At 38.3% G+C, this 18230-nt stretch overlaps 1 protein-coding gene across 2 annotated transcripts in view; it reads left to right on the forward strand.

Annotated features, from left to right (window-relative positions):
• Positions 1-18230, forward strand: part of ZNF133 (zinc finger protein 133) — a 33872-nt gene that overhangs the window by 11993 nt on the left and 3649 nt on the right. Inside the window, exons 2-3 of one of the 2 annotated variants that reach the window (XM_082644979.1) lie at positions 4682-4808; positions 5334-5432. In XM_082644979.1, coding sequence (XP_082501105.1) covers positions 4688-4808; positions 5334-5432 — 220 coding nt within the window. In that variant the 5' untranslated portion in view covers positions 4682-4687. The remainder of the gene's footprint in view (positions 1-4681; positions 4809-5333; positions 5433-18230) is intronic. The other variant, XM_082644980.1, reaches the window with a different exon arrangement.

Here is an 18230-nt window from a genome sequence, read left to right on the forward strand (position 1 = left end):
ATTGGCAGGCGGACTCTTAACCATTGCACCACCATGGAAGCCCTCCTGAAGTGTTTTTAAAAGCAATCCCATGGATCATTTCATCCATAAATACTTCAGTGTATATATTTTTTAAAAACAACCACAATAATACCATTTTCACAACCCCTCAAATAAATAATGATTTGTTAACATCTACAGTCAAGTAGATAGCCTGAAAAATGTCCTTCTACATTTAGTTTGTTGGAATCAGGAGAGTTTGGGACCAAACCTACTGAAGGCCTGACTCTGAACTTTTTTCCAGGGCCCTGGTAAAAACCAGACTGTTACACTTCCACCATGCCACCCCTCCCCCAGTTGTGGGGTTGGAGAGCAGACCCTGACTTGCTCACTGGGAGAGCATTTCCAGCTGACACCCTCTAATTTCTGCTTTCCTTACCCGGATCTGCCTTCTGAGATATCATCCTTTAGGGATACCAGGAAAAATGGCCACAGGGTCCTGGGAAGCCAGGGTAATGGTGAGTGTTTCCTGCATTTCCACACTGGCTGTCGCAGGATGGACACAGTCCTTTCTCTTGTCTTGACCACCTTGTTGGCACCTGGCAAAGTCCAGCTCTAGTCCTGGAAGTGTAACTTATCTTACCTGCAACCTGTTTGACCCATGACTTGGTCAGTTTAGGAAGTTACCATCCCTGGAAATAATACCCTTGGAAAGGCACAGGATCAGAAAAGATGCAAGAAAAACCTTTAGTTTACACCTCAGATTGAACCTTGGCACAGAGACACGCTACAACAACAAAAACAAAAACCAAGCAAATCTGGGGAATCTGAGTTCCAGAGTTGCCATACTATAAGATTCGGATATCCCATTTTCAATAACAAAAAAATCACAAGGCATACAGAGAAACAGGACAGTATAGCCCATTCTGAGGTTAAAAAATAAATCAATAGAAATGACCCCCAATAAAGGCCAGATGGTGGACTTACTAGACAAGAGACTTTAAGACAGCTGTCAGAGCTAATGGAAAACATGAACGAGATCAGGAAAACAATGTAAAAACAAAATGGAAATGCCAATAAAGAGATAGAAAACATGAAAAGGAACCAAGAAGCTTAATGAACTCTAAGTAGGATAACCTCTTAAAAGAGACCCACACCAAGATACATTATAATCAAGCCAAAGGCAACAGAGAATCTTGAGAGCAGCAACAGAGAGCTCAGAACTTAATCACAGATGTATGATCAGGTGATTTTCAACAACACTACCAAGACCATTCCATGTGGAAAGGACAGTCTATTCAATAGACGCTGCTGGGAAAACTTATACCCACATGGAAGAGAATGAAAATTAACTCAAAATGGATCAAAGACCTAAAAAGGTAAGAGCTAAAACTGTAAAACTCTTCGAAGAAAACATTGAGGAAAAGCTTCATGAAGTTGGATTTAGTTATGATTTGTTGGGTAATAATACCAAAAGCCCAGGCAACAAAATAATAAATTGGACTTCATCAAGGTTAAAAACTTTTGTGCATTAAAGAGTGTATATTTGCAAGTCATATATCCGATAAGTAATTAATATCCAGAATATATAAAGATCTCAGATAGCAACAACAAAAACCAAACACCCCAATTCAAGAACCGTCAAAGGACTTGAATAGATGTTTTTGCCAAGAAGATATACAGATAGCAAATAAGCACATAAAAAGATGCTTACTGTCACTAATCATTAGGGAAATGCAAATAAAGACCACAATGAGATCATTTTATACATTTCACATGATGGCTATTACCAAAAACTCAGAGAGCAGCAAGTGTTGTCAAGGATGTAGGGATACTAGAATCCTTTTACATTGCTAGTGGGGATATAAAATGGTGTGGCTCCTGTGGAAAACAGTACAGTGGTTCCTGAAGAAACTGAACATAGAATTACCATTTGATTCAGCAATTCAACTTCTGGGTGTATACCCAAAAGAACTGAAAGCAATTTGTATGGTAGTATTATTCACAATAGCTAAAAGGTGTATACAAACCCAATGTCCGTCAGTGGAGGAATGGTATATACATACAGTAGAGTATTTTTTAGCGTTAAAAAGAAAGGAAATTCTGAGTACATGCGTCTACGTGGCTGAAACTTTTTTAAAAATTTTAATTTTATATTGTAGTATAGTTCACAATGTTGTGTTTCTGGTGTACAGCACAGTGATTCAGTTATACATACACATGTATCTATTCTTTTTCAAATCCTTTTCCCATTTAGGTTGTTACAGAATACTGAGCAGAGGTCCCTGTGCTATACAGTAGGTCCTTGTTGGTTATCTATTTTAAATATAGTAGTATGTATACATCAATCTCAAACATCCCTCCTCCCCACCTTTCCCTTTTGGTAACCATCTTTGTTTTCTAAGTCTGTGAGTCTGTTTCTGTTATGTAAATAAGTTCATTTGTGTCATTTTTTTTTTTTAGATTCTGCATATAAGCAAAATCATATGATATTTGTCTTTCTCTGTCTGACTTACGTCACTCCGGGTCCATCCACGTTGCTGCAGATGGCATTATTTCATTATTTTTTATGGCTGAGTAATATTCCTTTGTATATATGTACCACATCTTTATCCATTCATCTGTCGATGGACATTTAGGTTGCTTCCATGTCTTGGCTATTATTGTGCTGCAGTGGACATTGGTGTTCATGTATCCTTTCAAACCATGGTTTTCTCTGCATATGTGCCCAGGAGTGGGATTGCTGGATCATATAGTAGCTCTATTTTTAGTTTTTTAAGGAACCTCCATACTGTTTGCCACAGTGGCTGCACCAATTTGCATTCTCACCAACAGTGTGGGAAGGCTCCCTTTTCTCCACACCCTCTCCAGCATTTATTGTTTGTAGACTTTTTGATGGTAACTAGTGTGAGGTGATATCTCATTGTAATTTTGATTTGCATTTCTCTAATAATTAATGATGTGGAGCATCTTTTCATGTGCCTCCTGGCCATCTGTATGTCTTTGGAGCACATGGCTGACACTTGAAGACATTATGCTAAATGAAATAAGCCAGCACAAAAGGACAAATACTGTATGATCCCACTTGTTTGTGATACACAGACTAGCCAAATATTGAATACATGGAGACAAAGTAAAATGATAGTTGGTTACCAGGGTTTGTGAGAAAGAGGGAGTCACGGTGTAATGGTTACAGAGTTTCAGCATGGGATGATGAACAAGTTCTGGAGATGGAAAGTGGTGGTGGTTGTACAACAGTGTCAACATACTTAATGTACAGAAATACGCACTTAAAAATGGTAAAAGTAGTAAAATGTTTCTGTATATTTTACAATAAAAATTTAAAACCTACAGGCTGCTACTACACTCGACCTATTCTGTATTCTACCACTAGGTGCCTTTTATTCCTCCCAGGTGGTCCTGCTTCCCGTGATTCAGGCTCTCTCTCTTTCTTGGCCCACAGTGTCCTCTGCTTTGCTCCCCACACGCCTCATCAGGAATACCTGGCACCTTCCTCTTCCCTTGATTCCTGCTCTTCCCTCAAGACCAAGTTCCTGGGCCTCTCATGAAACCTTTCCTGATGTCTATATTCCAGTGCACTCTCCATTTTGAAATAGTGTTGAGGTAGAGATAGTAAAATGGGGCAGGCAGATGAGAATGGCACGTAGAGATGAATTTGTAGACCGAGTAGCCAAGAACGTCCATGCTGAGCATCCACAGTGTGGGACGGGAAGTTTAATGGACTGTTACCCACATTTCGTAAGTGAGAAAACAGAGGTGCTAGTTGATGGCGGGGTGGGCCCCAAACCAAGGCAGTAGTGTTCAAGTTCATGCTCTTTACCAATAGCTGCTTGTGCCTCTCAGGCCAGGGAAGGCCGAAGGGGCCATGGGATTGAAGGGAAGGACTGAGTTGTATTTGGCCTTTGCCATAATTGAATTGTACTAACTTCATTCTGATGCTTCAACATTAAAACCATTGTTCAGGGCTTCCCTGGTGGCACAGTGGTTAAGAATCCACCTGCCAATGCAGGGGACATGGGTCTGAGCCCTGGTCCGGGAAGATCCCACATGCCGTGGAGCAACTCAGCCCGTGCGCCACAACTACTGAGCCTGTGCTCTAGAGCTCGCGAGCCACAACTACTGAGCCCGCTTGCCACAACTACTGAAGCCCACGTGCCTAGAGCCCGTGCTCCGCCACAGGAGAAGCCACCCAATGAGAAGCCCATGCACCACAAAGAGTAGCCCCCGCTTGCCGCAACTAGAGAAAGCCCACGTGCAGCAAGGAAGACCCAATGCAGCCAAAAATAAATAAATAGATAGATAGATAGATAGATAGATAGATAGATAAATAAATAAATAAATAAATAAACCAAAGCTTAAAAAAAATTGTTCTGACTATTCTTTTAAATTCTTAAAGTCTGTTGCTTTACTGTTGTTTAATTTTTATGTTATTTGCTCTTCCCTCAGCCTAACGTTCCTGAAAGTTAAAGACTCCATTTTTTTTGTAGGTATTCTCCAAAACAGCCCATTCAGTATCTCGAATGTGTAGGTTAAGTGCCACTGCCCCGATGGTGACAGGGATTAAAAGTCTTGGAACACAGGGCACCAGGGTGTCCCGCCAGACAGCCTTCTGCCTGCCCCTTACCCTGAGTCCTGGGCAAGGCTGGCTCCTGGGTGAGCAGGGCTGTATTCTGTGTTACAGGTACACATGGCATTCAGAGATGTGGCTGTGGATTTCACCCAGGAGGAGTGGATGCTGCTGAGCCCTGCTCAGAGGTCCCTGTACCGGGAGGTGATGCTGGAGAACTACAGCAACCTGGTCTCACTGGGTAAGCCTGTCATCTCTCAGGACCCGTATCCCAGCTAATGGGTACTTTAGGTTGTGCTTGAAGCAGCTATCTTGCTTTCTGACTTTGCCTTTGGGTTGGACTCAAAAGCAGAGACACTCTGTTTTTAGTTTTTTAAGGAACCTCCATACTGTTTGCCACAGTGGCTCTTTCCCTCTTTCCCCATAGAAGGTCTGATTTTGTAGAATTGAAATGTGTAGAGGTATGTATGTGTCTGTGTGTTGTGTATGTGATAATCTGCATTTCTAGGCCTTTTCTCCCATCTCTTGGGTAAGCATGACATGTCTTCCTAGTTATTAACTTCTTTTAAATGAGGGAGTTGTTCTCTCCCCAGGATGGAGTAGGGTCAGTGAGCTGTCTTCCTGGTTTCACCTCCCCAGCAGAGAGCTCCCCACTCTCAGGTCTTTCCCAACACCTTTTGAAAGTCCCCACCCAGTGTGGCTCTGAGTTCAGGAACTGGCTTTTGAGCCTGTAACCTACAGCCATCTTGTTTTCTTTTCCTATGAGCAGGGATTCCATTTTCTAAACCAAAACTCATCACCCAGCTGGAGCAAGGGAAGGAAACCTGGAGAGAAGAGAGAAAATGCCCACCTGCCACTGGCCTGGGTGAGTGGGGAACACTGGGCAGCTCAGGGGGTTGTGGGCGAGAAGGCCTCGCTCAGGTGCTGGGGAGGGAGGCTATTGTGCTGGCCCCGGGGCCACCCTGTGTGCTGCACGCCATGTGACCTTCCAGCCCTTCATCTGCACTCGAGCTTTCTCTTTTAGCCCTCTCTGCCTCACTCAGTTCTCTCCCACATTCATAGGCTTCTTGCTCTTGTTACTGTATTTTTAAAAGATCAAGCAAAAATGTGGAAGTAAGACTGAGTGAGCTAAAGAAAAAAGACAAGCCCAGTGGAAGGAAGGCAGGCTATAAAAAGCCAACTGGGAAATTGAAATGGCATTGTAAAAAAATTATAAGAATGGATTTCACCCAGGAGGGTGAAACTTTAAACGATTATGTAAGTACCTATATAATCCTCAATTTTGTCTCTTAGCCCTCAGAGCCTAAACTAGTTACTATTTGGCCATTTAAGAAAAAGTTTGCTGACCCCTGCTCAAAGGGATTACAATATACAGCCTTCACTTTTCCTTTTCTACTTATTCCGGACACCACTTTGTGTAAAATGTAAGAACAGTGCAATTGCACACTTCAAATTAAACCTTTTTCCCCACTTGCTTTATTTTGTAGTTGTCATTTGTACTGCACCTCTATACCTTCTAAACTCCCTAATACAATGTTAAAATATTTGTTTTAAACACTCATATGTATTTATTTTTTAATCCAAAGAAAAAATGTTTCTATACTCATCCAGATAATTTACCATTTTCTGTGCTCTTCATTATTTTCCTGCAGATTTGAGTTTCTACCTGATAGCATCTTAGTTGTCTAGCATTTCTTGTAGTACACGTGGCAGTGTATTCATTTAAATTTTGTTTTTCTGAATGTGTATTTCATCTTCATTCTCAAAGGATATTCTCACTGGATATAGAATTCTAGATTGGCTTATTTTTTCACCACTTTAAAGATACTGTTCCCCTGTTCTGGCCTCTACTGTTTCTGATGAGAAATCAGCTGTCATTTACACAATTATCACCTTGGTTTTTTTGTTCCTTTTCTTTTTAAACCTCTGGCTACTTTCAGAGTTTTCTGTATATGTTTGGTGTTCAGCTCTTTGACTGTGACGTAAACAGAGGAAACATGCTTTTCTTTGTATTTTCCCTGCTTAGGGCTTGCTGAGATTTTTTAATCTATAAATTTATGGCTAGAGCCAAATTTGGGGAATTTTTGGACATTATTCTATCGTATTTTTTTTTCTGTTCCCTTCTCTTCCCCTTTTGGGGACTACAGTTACATGTGTATTAGTCCTTTTTACATTGTCCCACAGGTTGTTGAGCCTGTCCTTTTTTTTTTTTTTTTTCCCTCTCTCTTCTTCAGATTGATTTCTGTTCATCTGTCATCTCCAATATGCTACTAAGTTCTGGCCATTGAATTTTTCATTTTATTTTTTTTATTTTTTTATTTCATTTTTTTTTTTTTTTTGCGGTATGCGGGCCTCTCACCGTTGTGGCCTCTCCCGTTGCGGAGCACAGGCTCCGGACGCGCAGGCCCAGCGGCCATGGCCCACGGGCCCAGCCTCTCCGCGGCATGTGGGATCCTCCCGGATCGGGGCACGAACCCATATCCCCTGCATCGGCAGGCGGACTCTCAACCACTGCGCCACCAGGGAAGCCCGAATTTTTCATTTTAGATACAGTATTTTTTCAGTTTTGTCATTTCCATTTACTTTTACTATAATTTTCCATTTTCATGATGATATTTCCTAACTGTTCATTAATGAAGAGCAAATTTTCCTTTACCTTCTTTAGCAGAATAACTCATATGCATAGTGGATACATTTTTATTTATTTATTAACATCTTTATTGGAGTATAATTGCTTTACAATGGTGTGTTAGTTTCTGCTTTATAACAAAGTGAATCAGTTATACATATGTTCCCGTATCTCTTCCCTCTTGCATCTCCCTCCCTCCCATCCTCCCTTTCCCACCCCTCTAGGTGGTCACAAAGCACTGAGCTGATCTCCCTGTGCTATGCGGCTGCTTCCCACTAGCTATCTATTTTACGTTTGGTAGTGTATATATGTCCATGCCACTCTCTCATTTTGTCACAGCTTACCCTTCCCCCTCCCCATATCCTCAAGCTCATTCTCTAGTGGGTCTGTGTCTTTATTCCTGTCTAGATTAGATTCCATATATATCTGTTAGCATACGGTATCTGTTTTTCTCTTTCTGACGTACTTCTCTCTGTATGACAGACTCTAGGTCCATCCACCTCACTACAAATAACTCAATTTCGTTTATTTTTATGGCTGAGTAATATTCCATTGTATATATGTGCCACATCTTCTTTATCCATTCATCTGTTGATGGACACTTAGGTTGCTTCCATGTCCTGATTATTGTAAATAGGGCTGCAACGAACATTTTGGTACATGACTCTTTCAGAATTATGGTTTTCTCAGGGTATATGCCCAGTAGTGGGATTGCTGGGTCGTATCGTAGTTCTATTTTTAGTTTTTTTAAGGAACCTCCATACTGTTATCCATAGTGGCTGTATCAATTTACATTCCCACCAAGAGTGCAAGAAGGTTGCCTTTTCTCCACACCCTCTCCAGCATTTATTGTTTCTAGATTTTTTGATGATGGCCATTCTGACTGGTGTGAGATGATATCTCATTGTAGTTTTGATTTGCATTTCTCTAATGATTAATGATGTTGAGCATTCTTTCATGTGTTTGTTGGCAATCTGTATATCTTCTTTGGAGAAATGCCTGTTTAGGTCTTCTGCCCATTTTTGGATTGGGATGTTTGTTTTTTTTGATATTGAGCTGCATGAGCTGCTTGTAAATTTTGGAGATTAATCCTTTGTCAGTTGCTTCATTTGAAAATATTTTCTCCCATTCTGAGGGTGGTCTTTTGGTCTTGTTTATGGTTTCCTTTGCTGTGCAAAAGCTTTTAAGTTTCATTAGGTCCCATTTGTTTATTTTTGTTTTTATTTCCATTACTCTAGGAGGTGGGTCAAAAAGGATCTTGCTGTGATTTATGTAATAGAGTGTTCTGCTTATGTTTTCCTCTAATAAGAGTTTGATAGTGTCTGGCCTTACATGTAGGTCTTTCATTCATTTTGAGTTTATTTTTGTGTATGGTGTTAGGGAGTGTTCTAATTTCATACTTTTACATGTACCTGTCCAGTTTTCCCAGCACCACTTATTGAAGAGGCTGTCTTTTCTCCACTGTATATTCTTGCCTCCTTTATCAAAGATAAGGTGACCATATGTGCGTGGGTTTATCTCTGGGCTTTCTATCCTGTTCCATTGATCTATATTTCTGTTTTTGTGCCAGTACCATACTGTCTTGATTACTGTAGCTTTGTAGTATAGTCTGAAGTCAGGAAGCCTGATTCCTCCAGTTCCATTTTTTGTTCTCAAGATTGCTTTGGCTATTCGGGGTCTTCTGTGTTTCCATACAAATTGTGAAATTTTTTATTCTAGTTCTGTGAAAAATGCCAGTGGTAGTTTGATAGGGATTGCATTAAATCTGTAGACTGCTTTGGGGAGTATAATCATTTACACAGTGTTGATTCTTCCGATCCAGGAACATGGTATATCTCTCCATCTGTTTGTATCATCTTTAATTTCTTTCATCAGTGTCTTATAATCTGCATACAGGTCTTTTGTCTCCTTAGGTAGGTTTATTCCTAGATATTTTATTCTTTTTGTTGCGATGGTAAATGGGAGTGTTTTCTTAATTTCACTTTCAGATTTTTCATCATTAGTGTATAGGAATGCCAGAGATTTCTGTGCATTAATTTTGTATCCTGCTACTTTACCAAATTCACTGATTAGCTCTAGTAGTTTTCTGGTAGCATCTTTAGGATTCTCTATGTATAGTATCATGTCATCTGCAAACAGTGACAGCTTTACTTCTTCTTTTCCAATTTGGATTCCTTTTATTTCTTTTTCTTCTCTGATGGCTGTGGCTAAAACTTCCAAAACTATGTTGAATAATGGTGGTGAGAGTGGGCAACCTTGTCTTGTTCCTGATCTTAATGGAAATGGTTTCAGTTTTTCACCATTGAGGATGATGTTTGCTGTGGGTTTGCCATATATGGCCTTTATTATGTTGAGGAAAGTTCCCTCTATGCCTACTTTCTGCAGGGTTTTTATCATAAATGGGTGTTGAATTTTGTCGAAAGCTTTCTCTGCATTGATTGAGATGATGATAGGTTTTTTATTCTTTAATTTGTTAATATGGTGTATCACATTGATTGATTTGTGTATATTGAAGAATCCTTGCATTCCTGGAATAAACCCCACTTGATCATGGTGTATGATCCTTTTAATGTGCTGTTGGATTCTGTTTGCTAGTATTTTGTTGAGGATTTTTGCATCTATGTTCATCGGTGATATTGGCCTGTAGTTTTCTTTCTTTGTGACATCATTTTCTGGTTTTGGTATCAGGGTGATGGTGGCCTCGTAGAATGAGTTTGGGAGTGTTCCTCCCTCTGCTATATTTTGGAAGAGTTTGAGAAGGATAGGTGTTAGCTCTTCTCTAAATATTTGATAGAATTCGCCTGTGAAGCCATCTGGTCCTGGGCTTTTGTTTGTTGGAAGATTTTTAATCACAGTTTCAATTTCAGTGCTTGTGATTGGTCTTTTCATATTTTCTATTTCTTCCTGGTTCAGTCTCGGCAGGTTGTGCATTTCTAAGAATTTGTCCATTTGTTCCAGGTTGTCCATTTTGTTGGCATAGAGTTGCTTGTAGTAATCTCTCATGATCCTTTGTATTTCTGCATTGTCAGTTGTTATTTCTCCTTTTTCATTTCTAATTCTATTGATTTGAGTCTTCTCCCTTTTTTTCTTGATGAGTCTGGCTAATGGTTTATCAATTTTGTTTATCTTCTCAAAGAACCAGCTTTTAGTTTTATTGATCTTTGCTATCGTTTCCTTCATTTCTTTTTCATTTATTTCTGATCTGATCTTTATGATTTCTTTCCTTCTGCTAACTTTGGGTGTTTTTGTTCTTCTTTCTCTAATTGCTTTAGGTGCAAGGTTAGGTTGTTTATTTGAGATGTTTCCTGTTTCTTAAGGTAGGATTGTATTGCTATAAACTTCCCTCTTAGAACTGCTTTTGCTGCATCCCATAGGTTTTGGGTCGTCGTGTCTCCATTGTCATTTCTTTCTAGGTATTTTTTGATTTCCTCTGATTTCTTCAGTGCTCGATTATTAAGTAGTGTATTGTTTAGCCTCCATGTGTGTGTATTTTTTACAGATCTTTTCCTGTAATTGATATCTAGTCTCATAGCATTGTGGTCGGAAAAGATACTTGATATGATTTCAGTTTTCTTAAATTTACCAAGGCTTGATTTGTGACCCAAGATATGATCTATCCTGGAGAATGTTCCATGAGCACTTGAGAAGAATGTGTATTCTGTTGTTTTGGGATGGAATGTCCTATAAATATCAATTAAGTCCATCTTGTTTAATGTATCATTTAAAGCTTTGGATACATTTTTAAATGAAAAATTGCAAAACAGTGTTTATTACACAGTTCAGTTTTTTATTAAGAGAAGTGTGTGAAAGACTGTATATCAGTATGTTTATGTGAACACAGATGTCTGCATTATTATTTACTGTGACCAGTGCCTACCTTGGTGGGGATAGAATTGGAGAGAGTGGGGCAAAGTGTTTCTGGGAGCGTTTTTTACTTGGCATTCTTTTTAAATGATAGAGGTATAGATAACTTTAAGGAATTGTGTGTGGTTTTTTGTTTGTTTTTTTTTTTTTGGAGAGGGGGTTGTTTTTTTTTCATCTTTTGGCCATGTCATGCGGCACGTGGGATCTTAGTTCCCTGACCAGGAATTGAACCCACGCCCTCTGCGTTGGAAGCGCAGTCTTAACCACTGGACCGCCAGGGAACTCCATGGAATTGTGTGTTTTTTAGTTTTTAAAATACTTTTGACAATTTTATAAATGTTTCATACACAGAGAAGTATATGTTTTCTTTTTCTGTGTAGGAAATTTTCTATTTCTCAGTTTTATTAAATTTAAAAGAAACTTACAGTTAATTTTATCTTAGAATCAAGGGAATATAGCATATATAATAGAAACTATTTCTATTTTTCAAGTTTTTATATTCTTGTTTTTTGTCTGCTAAGTCATAAAGCTCCCCAATGTCATGTAATTTATATCAAATCCTCCATTTATTTCTAAGTTTTTGCCTTATATTCCACTTCAGTGTACTGTTAGGCATGTAAAGTTTCATGACAATTTTATTTCATTCATTAATGAAGTTTTTAAAATTCTTTGTTCCATGTGATATTCCTTTAACTTTCCCTTATTTCTTGTTAGTCTTAGCACCCACTTTGTTGTGGTTTTTTGTTTGTTTTGGGTGGGGGTGGGTTGGTATGGTATTTAATGCGATTTTGGTGGTTTGTAGCTGGTATTGCATTTTATGCCAGACCAACTGTTGTCTTTGAATAGGAACTTTTGCCCTTTCACATTTACTGTAATAACTGATCAGTTTCATGGGACTTACTTAGGGGCGAACTCTGGGGCAGATGCAGAGGTTCTTGACTACAGTGATAGGAAAGGTCAGGGCAAAGGAAGAAAGCATCTGTCTTAGCTTAGGAGGCTGCTAAAAGAAAACACAACACTGGGTGGCACAAGCACAAGAGTTTTTTCTCTGTTTTTGGAGGCTCACAATTCTTGGCTGATCAGGGTGCTGGCAGATTCGGTTACGCAGGAGTCCTGTCTCCTTGGCTTGAAAATGGCTGCCTTCTTGCTCTATCCTCACCTGGCCTTTCCTCTGTGCCTGCACATCCTGGCTCCTCCGCCTCTTACAAGGAGGTCACCAGTCATATTGGATTAGAGCCTTATGACCTCTTTAAAGGCCCTATCTCTGAAGACAGTAGCGTACTATACAGGATGGAATAATTCTAGAATGTAGATGTGTACACAGTTGGTTTTTGAAAGTTCAGTTCACTGATCAAGGCAACTGTTCAGGTAGATACAGCAATATCTGTACCTGGATTCTCAAACTGTGTGATCATTTATTGTCTTCAGCTGACTAGAACCAGCTGTGATGAAACAATGCACTCAGTGTTGACATCTCCTTACAAAGAGGTATATAAGAACAAAATTTTTATATTGATTTCTGGGGAAATTTTGTGTGTGTGTGTGATTCCAAGTAAATTTCTTAATGTTGACAGTTCCAATGAGAAAATTAAAAATGTTTACAGTACATTGTATGTCTCTTAAAATAAAAAAGACCTATTCTCCTTCAGTAACTTCTCCCTATTTGAAATTGTCACCTATCCTAGTCCATATTTTCCATTGACCTCTAAGATACTCTCTCTCTGTCTTTATTGATTTTAATACCTGGCTGCATTTGTATTTCACCTCCTTCCTTTGTTACCATCTTGGGGTTGTATACCATATTGGACACTCTGACCTCAGAGTTAGTTCTCTTTCTTACCGTTAGGGAATATAACCCCAGCTTCTTGCCACTTCTGATACCTTCAACTCTAAAATTCTCCCGTTTTGTTGTTTCCTTATCCTTCCATCCTCTCCCATTAAATCAAGCTTATTGCACTTTTCTAAGCCAGTAACTTTTCCTCAGTCTCTTGCTTCATCTCCATTTCTTACCAGCATTCTCATTTGTTTCTGTTGACCTATCATAGCCACCCTTTTTTTTTTTTTCCAATTGATTTCCACTCCTATACCCAGATGGCTGGCAGTGCTACAAGAAAATTCACATAATCTATAGTTTTCAACTTGTATTTCTTTGTTCTGTTGGTGCCAGATTCGACTCACCCGTTGACTCCCCATCATTCTTTTTTGGGGGGGGGGGGATTTTTTTTTTATTCAAACAGAAAGTCACAAAAATTATAATCATCCTCATCAGTTCACTCAGTCCCATGTAATTAATTTTATCTTGATCTTTTGTTAGCACTTTTATGAATTCATCAGTTTTCCAGTAGAGTTCTGAAAATGCTCATTCATTCAGTTCAGCAGTGTAGTCAGTTACCAGAAACCTGTACTTGTCAGAGTCTTTTCCATGAATTCCTTGAAGATGAAACCCTTTTATAGGAACATTTTTGCAAAAGCATCAGAGTACACCCAGAACTGTCTGTAAATGACAAAAGACTTAAAAATGACCACGGTTAAAGATTTGATAAAAGTTCATAATAATGCAATTGACAAGGAAATTTAGTTATTTCTGAGATATACATTTTAAAGTAATAACTAGAATTATGACTTATAACATTATACCAGAACATATAAGATTTTTAGAAATTTCATGTAATGTCTGAAACATTTATATTAACATATTGTCATACAAATAACCCGAAGAAAGTTTAGTATTGTTTTTTCGTTTTTTTATACTGCAGGTTCTTATTAGTCATCAATTTTATATACGTCAGTGTATACATGTCAATCCCAATTGCGCAATTTAGCACACCACCATCCCCACCCCACCATGGTTTTCCCCCCTTGGTGTCCATACATTTGTTCTCTACATCTGTGTCTCAACTTGTGCCCTGCAAACCAGTTCATCTGTACCATTTTTCTAGGTTCCACATACATACGTTAATATACGATATTTGTTTTTCTCTTTCTGACTTACTTCACTCTGTATAACAGTCTCTAGATCCTTCCACGTCTCAACAAATGACTCAATTTTGGTAATTCTATTTTTAGTTTTTTAAGTAACCTCCATACTGTTCTCCATAGTGGCTGTATCAATTTACATTCCCACCAACAGTGCAAGAGGGCTCCCTTTTCTCCACACCCTCTCCAGCATTTGTTGTTTGTAGATTTTCTGATGATGCTCATTCTAACTGGTGTGAGGTGATACCTCATTGTAGTTTTGATTTGCATTTCTCTAATAATTAGTGATGTTGAGCAGCTTTTCATGTGCTTCTTGGCCATCTGTGTGTCTTCTTTGGAGAAATGTCTATTTAGGTCTTCTGCCCATTTTTGGATTCGGTTGTTTGTTTAATATTGAGCTGTTTATATATTTTGGAGATTAATCCTTTGTCCGTTGATTTCTTTGCAAATATTTTCTCCCATTCTGAGGGTTGTCTTTTTGTCTTGTTTATGGTTTCCTTTCCTGTGCAAAAGCTTTTAAGTTTCATTAGGTCCCATTGGTTTATTTTTGTTTTTATTTCCATTACTCTAGGAGGTGGATCAAAAAAGATCTTGCTGTGATTTATGTCACAGAGTGTTCTTGCAATGTTTTCCTCTAAGAGTTTTATAGTGTCCGGTCTTACATTTAGGTCTTGAATCCATTTTGAGTTTACTTTTGTGTATGGTGTTAGGGAGTGCTCTAATTTCATTGTTTTACATGTAGCTGTCCAGTTTTCCCAACATCACTTATTGAAGAGAGTGTCTTTTCTCCATTATATATCTTTGCCTCCTTTGTCATAGATTAGCTGCATGGGTTTATCTCTGGGCTTTCTATCTTGTTCCATTGATCTATGTTTCTGTTTTTGTGCCAGTACCATATTGTCTTCATTACTGTAGCTTTGTAGTATAGTCTGAAGTCAGGGAGTCTGATTCTTCCAGCTCCGTTTTTTTCCTTCAAGACTGCTTTTGCTATTCGGGGTCTTTTCTGTCTCCATACAAATTTTAAGATGATTTGTTCTAGTTCTGTAAAAAATGCCATTGGTAATTTGGTAGGGATTGCTTTGAATCTGTAGATTGCCTTGGGTAGTATAGTCATTTTCACAATATTGATTCTTCCAATCCAAGAACATGGTATATCTCACCATCTCTTGGTATCATCTTTAATTTCTTTCATCAGTGTCTAATAGTTTTCTGCATACAGGTCTTTTGTCTCCCTAGGTAGGTTTATTCCTAGGTATTCTATTCTTTTTGTTGCAATGGTCAATGGGAGTGTTTCCATAATTTCTCTTTCAGGTTTTTCATCATTAGTGTATAGGAATGCAAGAGATTTCTGTGCATTAATTTTGTATCCTGCTACTTTACCAAATTCATTGATTAGCTCTAGTAGTTTTCTGGTGGCATTTTTAAGATTCTCTATGTATAGTATCATGTCATCTGCAAACAGTGACAGTTTTACTTCTTTTCCAATTTGTATTCCTTTTATTTCTTTTTCTTTTCTGATTGCCATGGCTAGGACTTCCAAAACTATGTTGAATAATAGTGGTGAGAGTGGACATCCTTGTCTTGCTCCTGATCTTAGAGGAAATGCTTTCAGTTTTTCACCATTGAGAATGATGTTTGCTGTGGGTTTGTCATATATGGCCTTTATTATGTTGAGATAGGTTCCCTCTATGCCCACTTTCTGGAGAGTTTTTATCATAAATGGGTGTTGAATTTTGTCAAAAGCTTTTTCTGCATCTATTGAGATGATCATATGGTTTTTATTCTTCAATTTGTTAATATGGTGTATCACATTGATTGATTTGCATGTATTGAAGAATCCTTGCATCCCTGGGACAAATCCCACTTGATCATGGTGTATGATTCTTTTAATGTGCTGTTGGATTCTGTTTACTAGTATTTTGTTGAGGATTTTTGCATCTATAATCATCAGTGATATTGGTCTGTAATTTTTTTTTTTTTTTGTAGTATCTTTGTCTGGTTTCGGTATCAGGGTGACGGTGGCCTCATAGAATGAGTTTGGGAGAGTTCCTTCCTCTGCAATTTTTTGGAAGAGTTTGAGAAGGATAGGTGTTAGTTCTTCTCTAAATGTTTGATAGAATTCACCTGTGAAGCCATTGGTCCTGGACGTTTGTTTGTTGGAAGATTTTTAATCACAGTTTCAATTTCATTACTTGTCATTGGTCTGTTCATATTTTCTGTTTCTTCCTGGTTCAGTCTTGGAAGGTTATACTTTTCTAAGAATTTGTCCATTTCTTCCAGGCTGTCCATTTTATTGGCATAGAGTTGCTTGTAGTAGTCTCTTAGGATGCTTTGTGTTTCTGCAGTGTCAGTTGTAACTTCTCCTTTTTCATTTCTAATTCTATTGATTTTAGTCCTCTCCTTCTTTTTCTTGATGAGTCTGGCTAATGGTTTATCAAGTTTGTTTATCTTCTCAAAGAACCAGCTTTTAGTTTTATTGATCTTTGCTATTGTTTTGTTTCTATTTCATTTATTTCTGCTCTGATCTTTATGATTTCTTTCCTTCTGCTAACTTTGGGTTTTGTTTGTTCTTCTTTGTATAGTTCCTTTAGGTGTAAGGTTAGATTGTTTACTTGAGATCTTTCTTGTTTCTTGAAGTAGGCTTGTATAACTATAAACTTCCCTCTTAGAACTGCTTTTGCTGCATCCTATAGGTTTTGGATCGTCGTGTTTTCATTGTCATCTTTCTCTAGGTATTTTTTGATATCCTCTTCGATTTCTTGAGTGATCTCTTGGTTATTTAGTAACATATTTTTTAGTCTCCATGTGTTTGTGTTTTTTACGTTTTTTCCCCTGTAATTCATTTCTAATCTCATAGCATTGTGGTCAGAAAAGATGCTTGATGTGATTTCAGTTTTCTTAAATTTACTGAGCCTTGATTTGTGACCCAAGATGTGATCTATCCTGGAGAAAGTTCCGTGCGCACTTGAGAAGAAAGTTAATCTGCTGTTTTGGGATGGAATGTCCTATAAATATCAATTAAATCTATCTGGTCTGTTGTGTCATTTAAAGCTTCTGTTTCCTTATTTGTTTTCATTTTGGATGATCTGTCCATTGGTGTAAGTGAGGTGTTAAAGTCCCCCACTATTATTGTGTTACTGTCAATTTCCTCTTTTATAGCTGTTAGCAGTTGCCTTATGTATTGAGGTGCTCCTATGTTGGGTGCATATATAATTGTTCTGTCTTCTTCTTGGATGGATCCCTTGATCATTATGTAGTGCCCTTGTCTCTTGTAACATTCTTTATTTTAAAGTCTATTTTATCTGATATGAGTATAGCTACTCCAGCTTTCTTTTGATTTCCATTTGCATGGAATATCTTTTTCCATCCCCTCACTTTCAGTCTGTATGTGTTCCTAGGTCTGAAGTGGGTCTCTTGTAGACAGCATATGTATGGGTCTTATTTTTGTATCCATTCAGGAAGCCTGTGTCTTTTGGTTGGAGCATTTAATCCATTCATGTTTAAGGTAATTATCGATATGTATGTTCCTATGACCATTTTCTTAGTTGTCTTGGGTTTGTTTTTGTAGGTCTTTTTCTTCTCTTGTGTTTCCCACTTAGAGAAGTTCCTTTAGCATTTGTTGTAGAGCTGGTTTCGTAGTGCTCAATTCTCTTAGCTTTTGCTTGTAAAGCTTTTGATTTCTCCATCGAATCTGAATGAGATCCTTGCCAGGTAGTGTAATCTTGGTTGTAGGTTCTTCCCTTTCATCACTTTAAGTATATCATGCCACTCCCTTCTGGCTTGTAGAGTATCTGCTGAGAAATCATCTGTTAACCTTATGGGAGTTCCTTTGTATATTATTTGTCATTTTTCCCTTGCTGCTTTCAATAATTTTTCTTTGTCTTTAATTTTGGCCAATTTGATTACTATGTGTCTTGGTGTGTTTCTCCTTGGGTTTATCCTGTATGGGACTCACTGCGCTTCCTGGACTTGGGTGGCTATTTCCTTTCCCATGTTAGGTAAGTTTTTGACTATAATTTCTTCAAATATTTTCTCTGGTCCTTTCTCTCTCTCTTCTCCTTCTGGGACCCCTATAATGTGAATGTTGTTGCGTTTAATGTCCCAGAGGTCTCTTAGGCTGTCTTCATTTCTTTTCATTCTTTTTTCCTTATTCTGTTCCACAGCAGTGAATTCCACCATTCTGTCTTCCAGGTC

Source organism: Mesoplodon mirus (assembly GCF_964341445.2).
Source record: "Mesoplodon mirus genome assembly, chromosome: 15".
Classification (NCBI taxonomy): Eukaryota; Metazoa; Chordata; class Mammalia; order Artiodactyla; family Ziphiidae; genus Mesoplodon; species Mesoplodon mirus.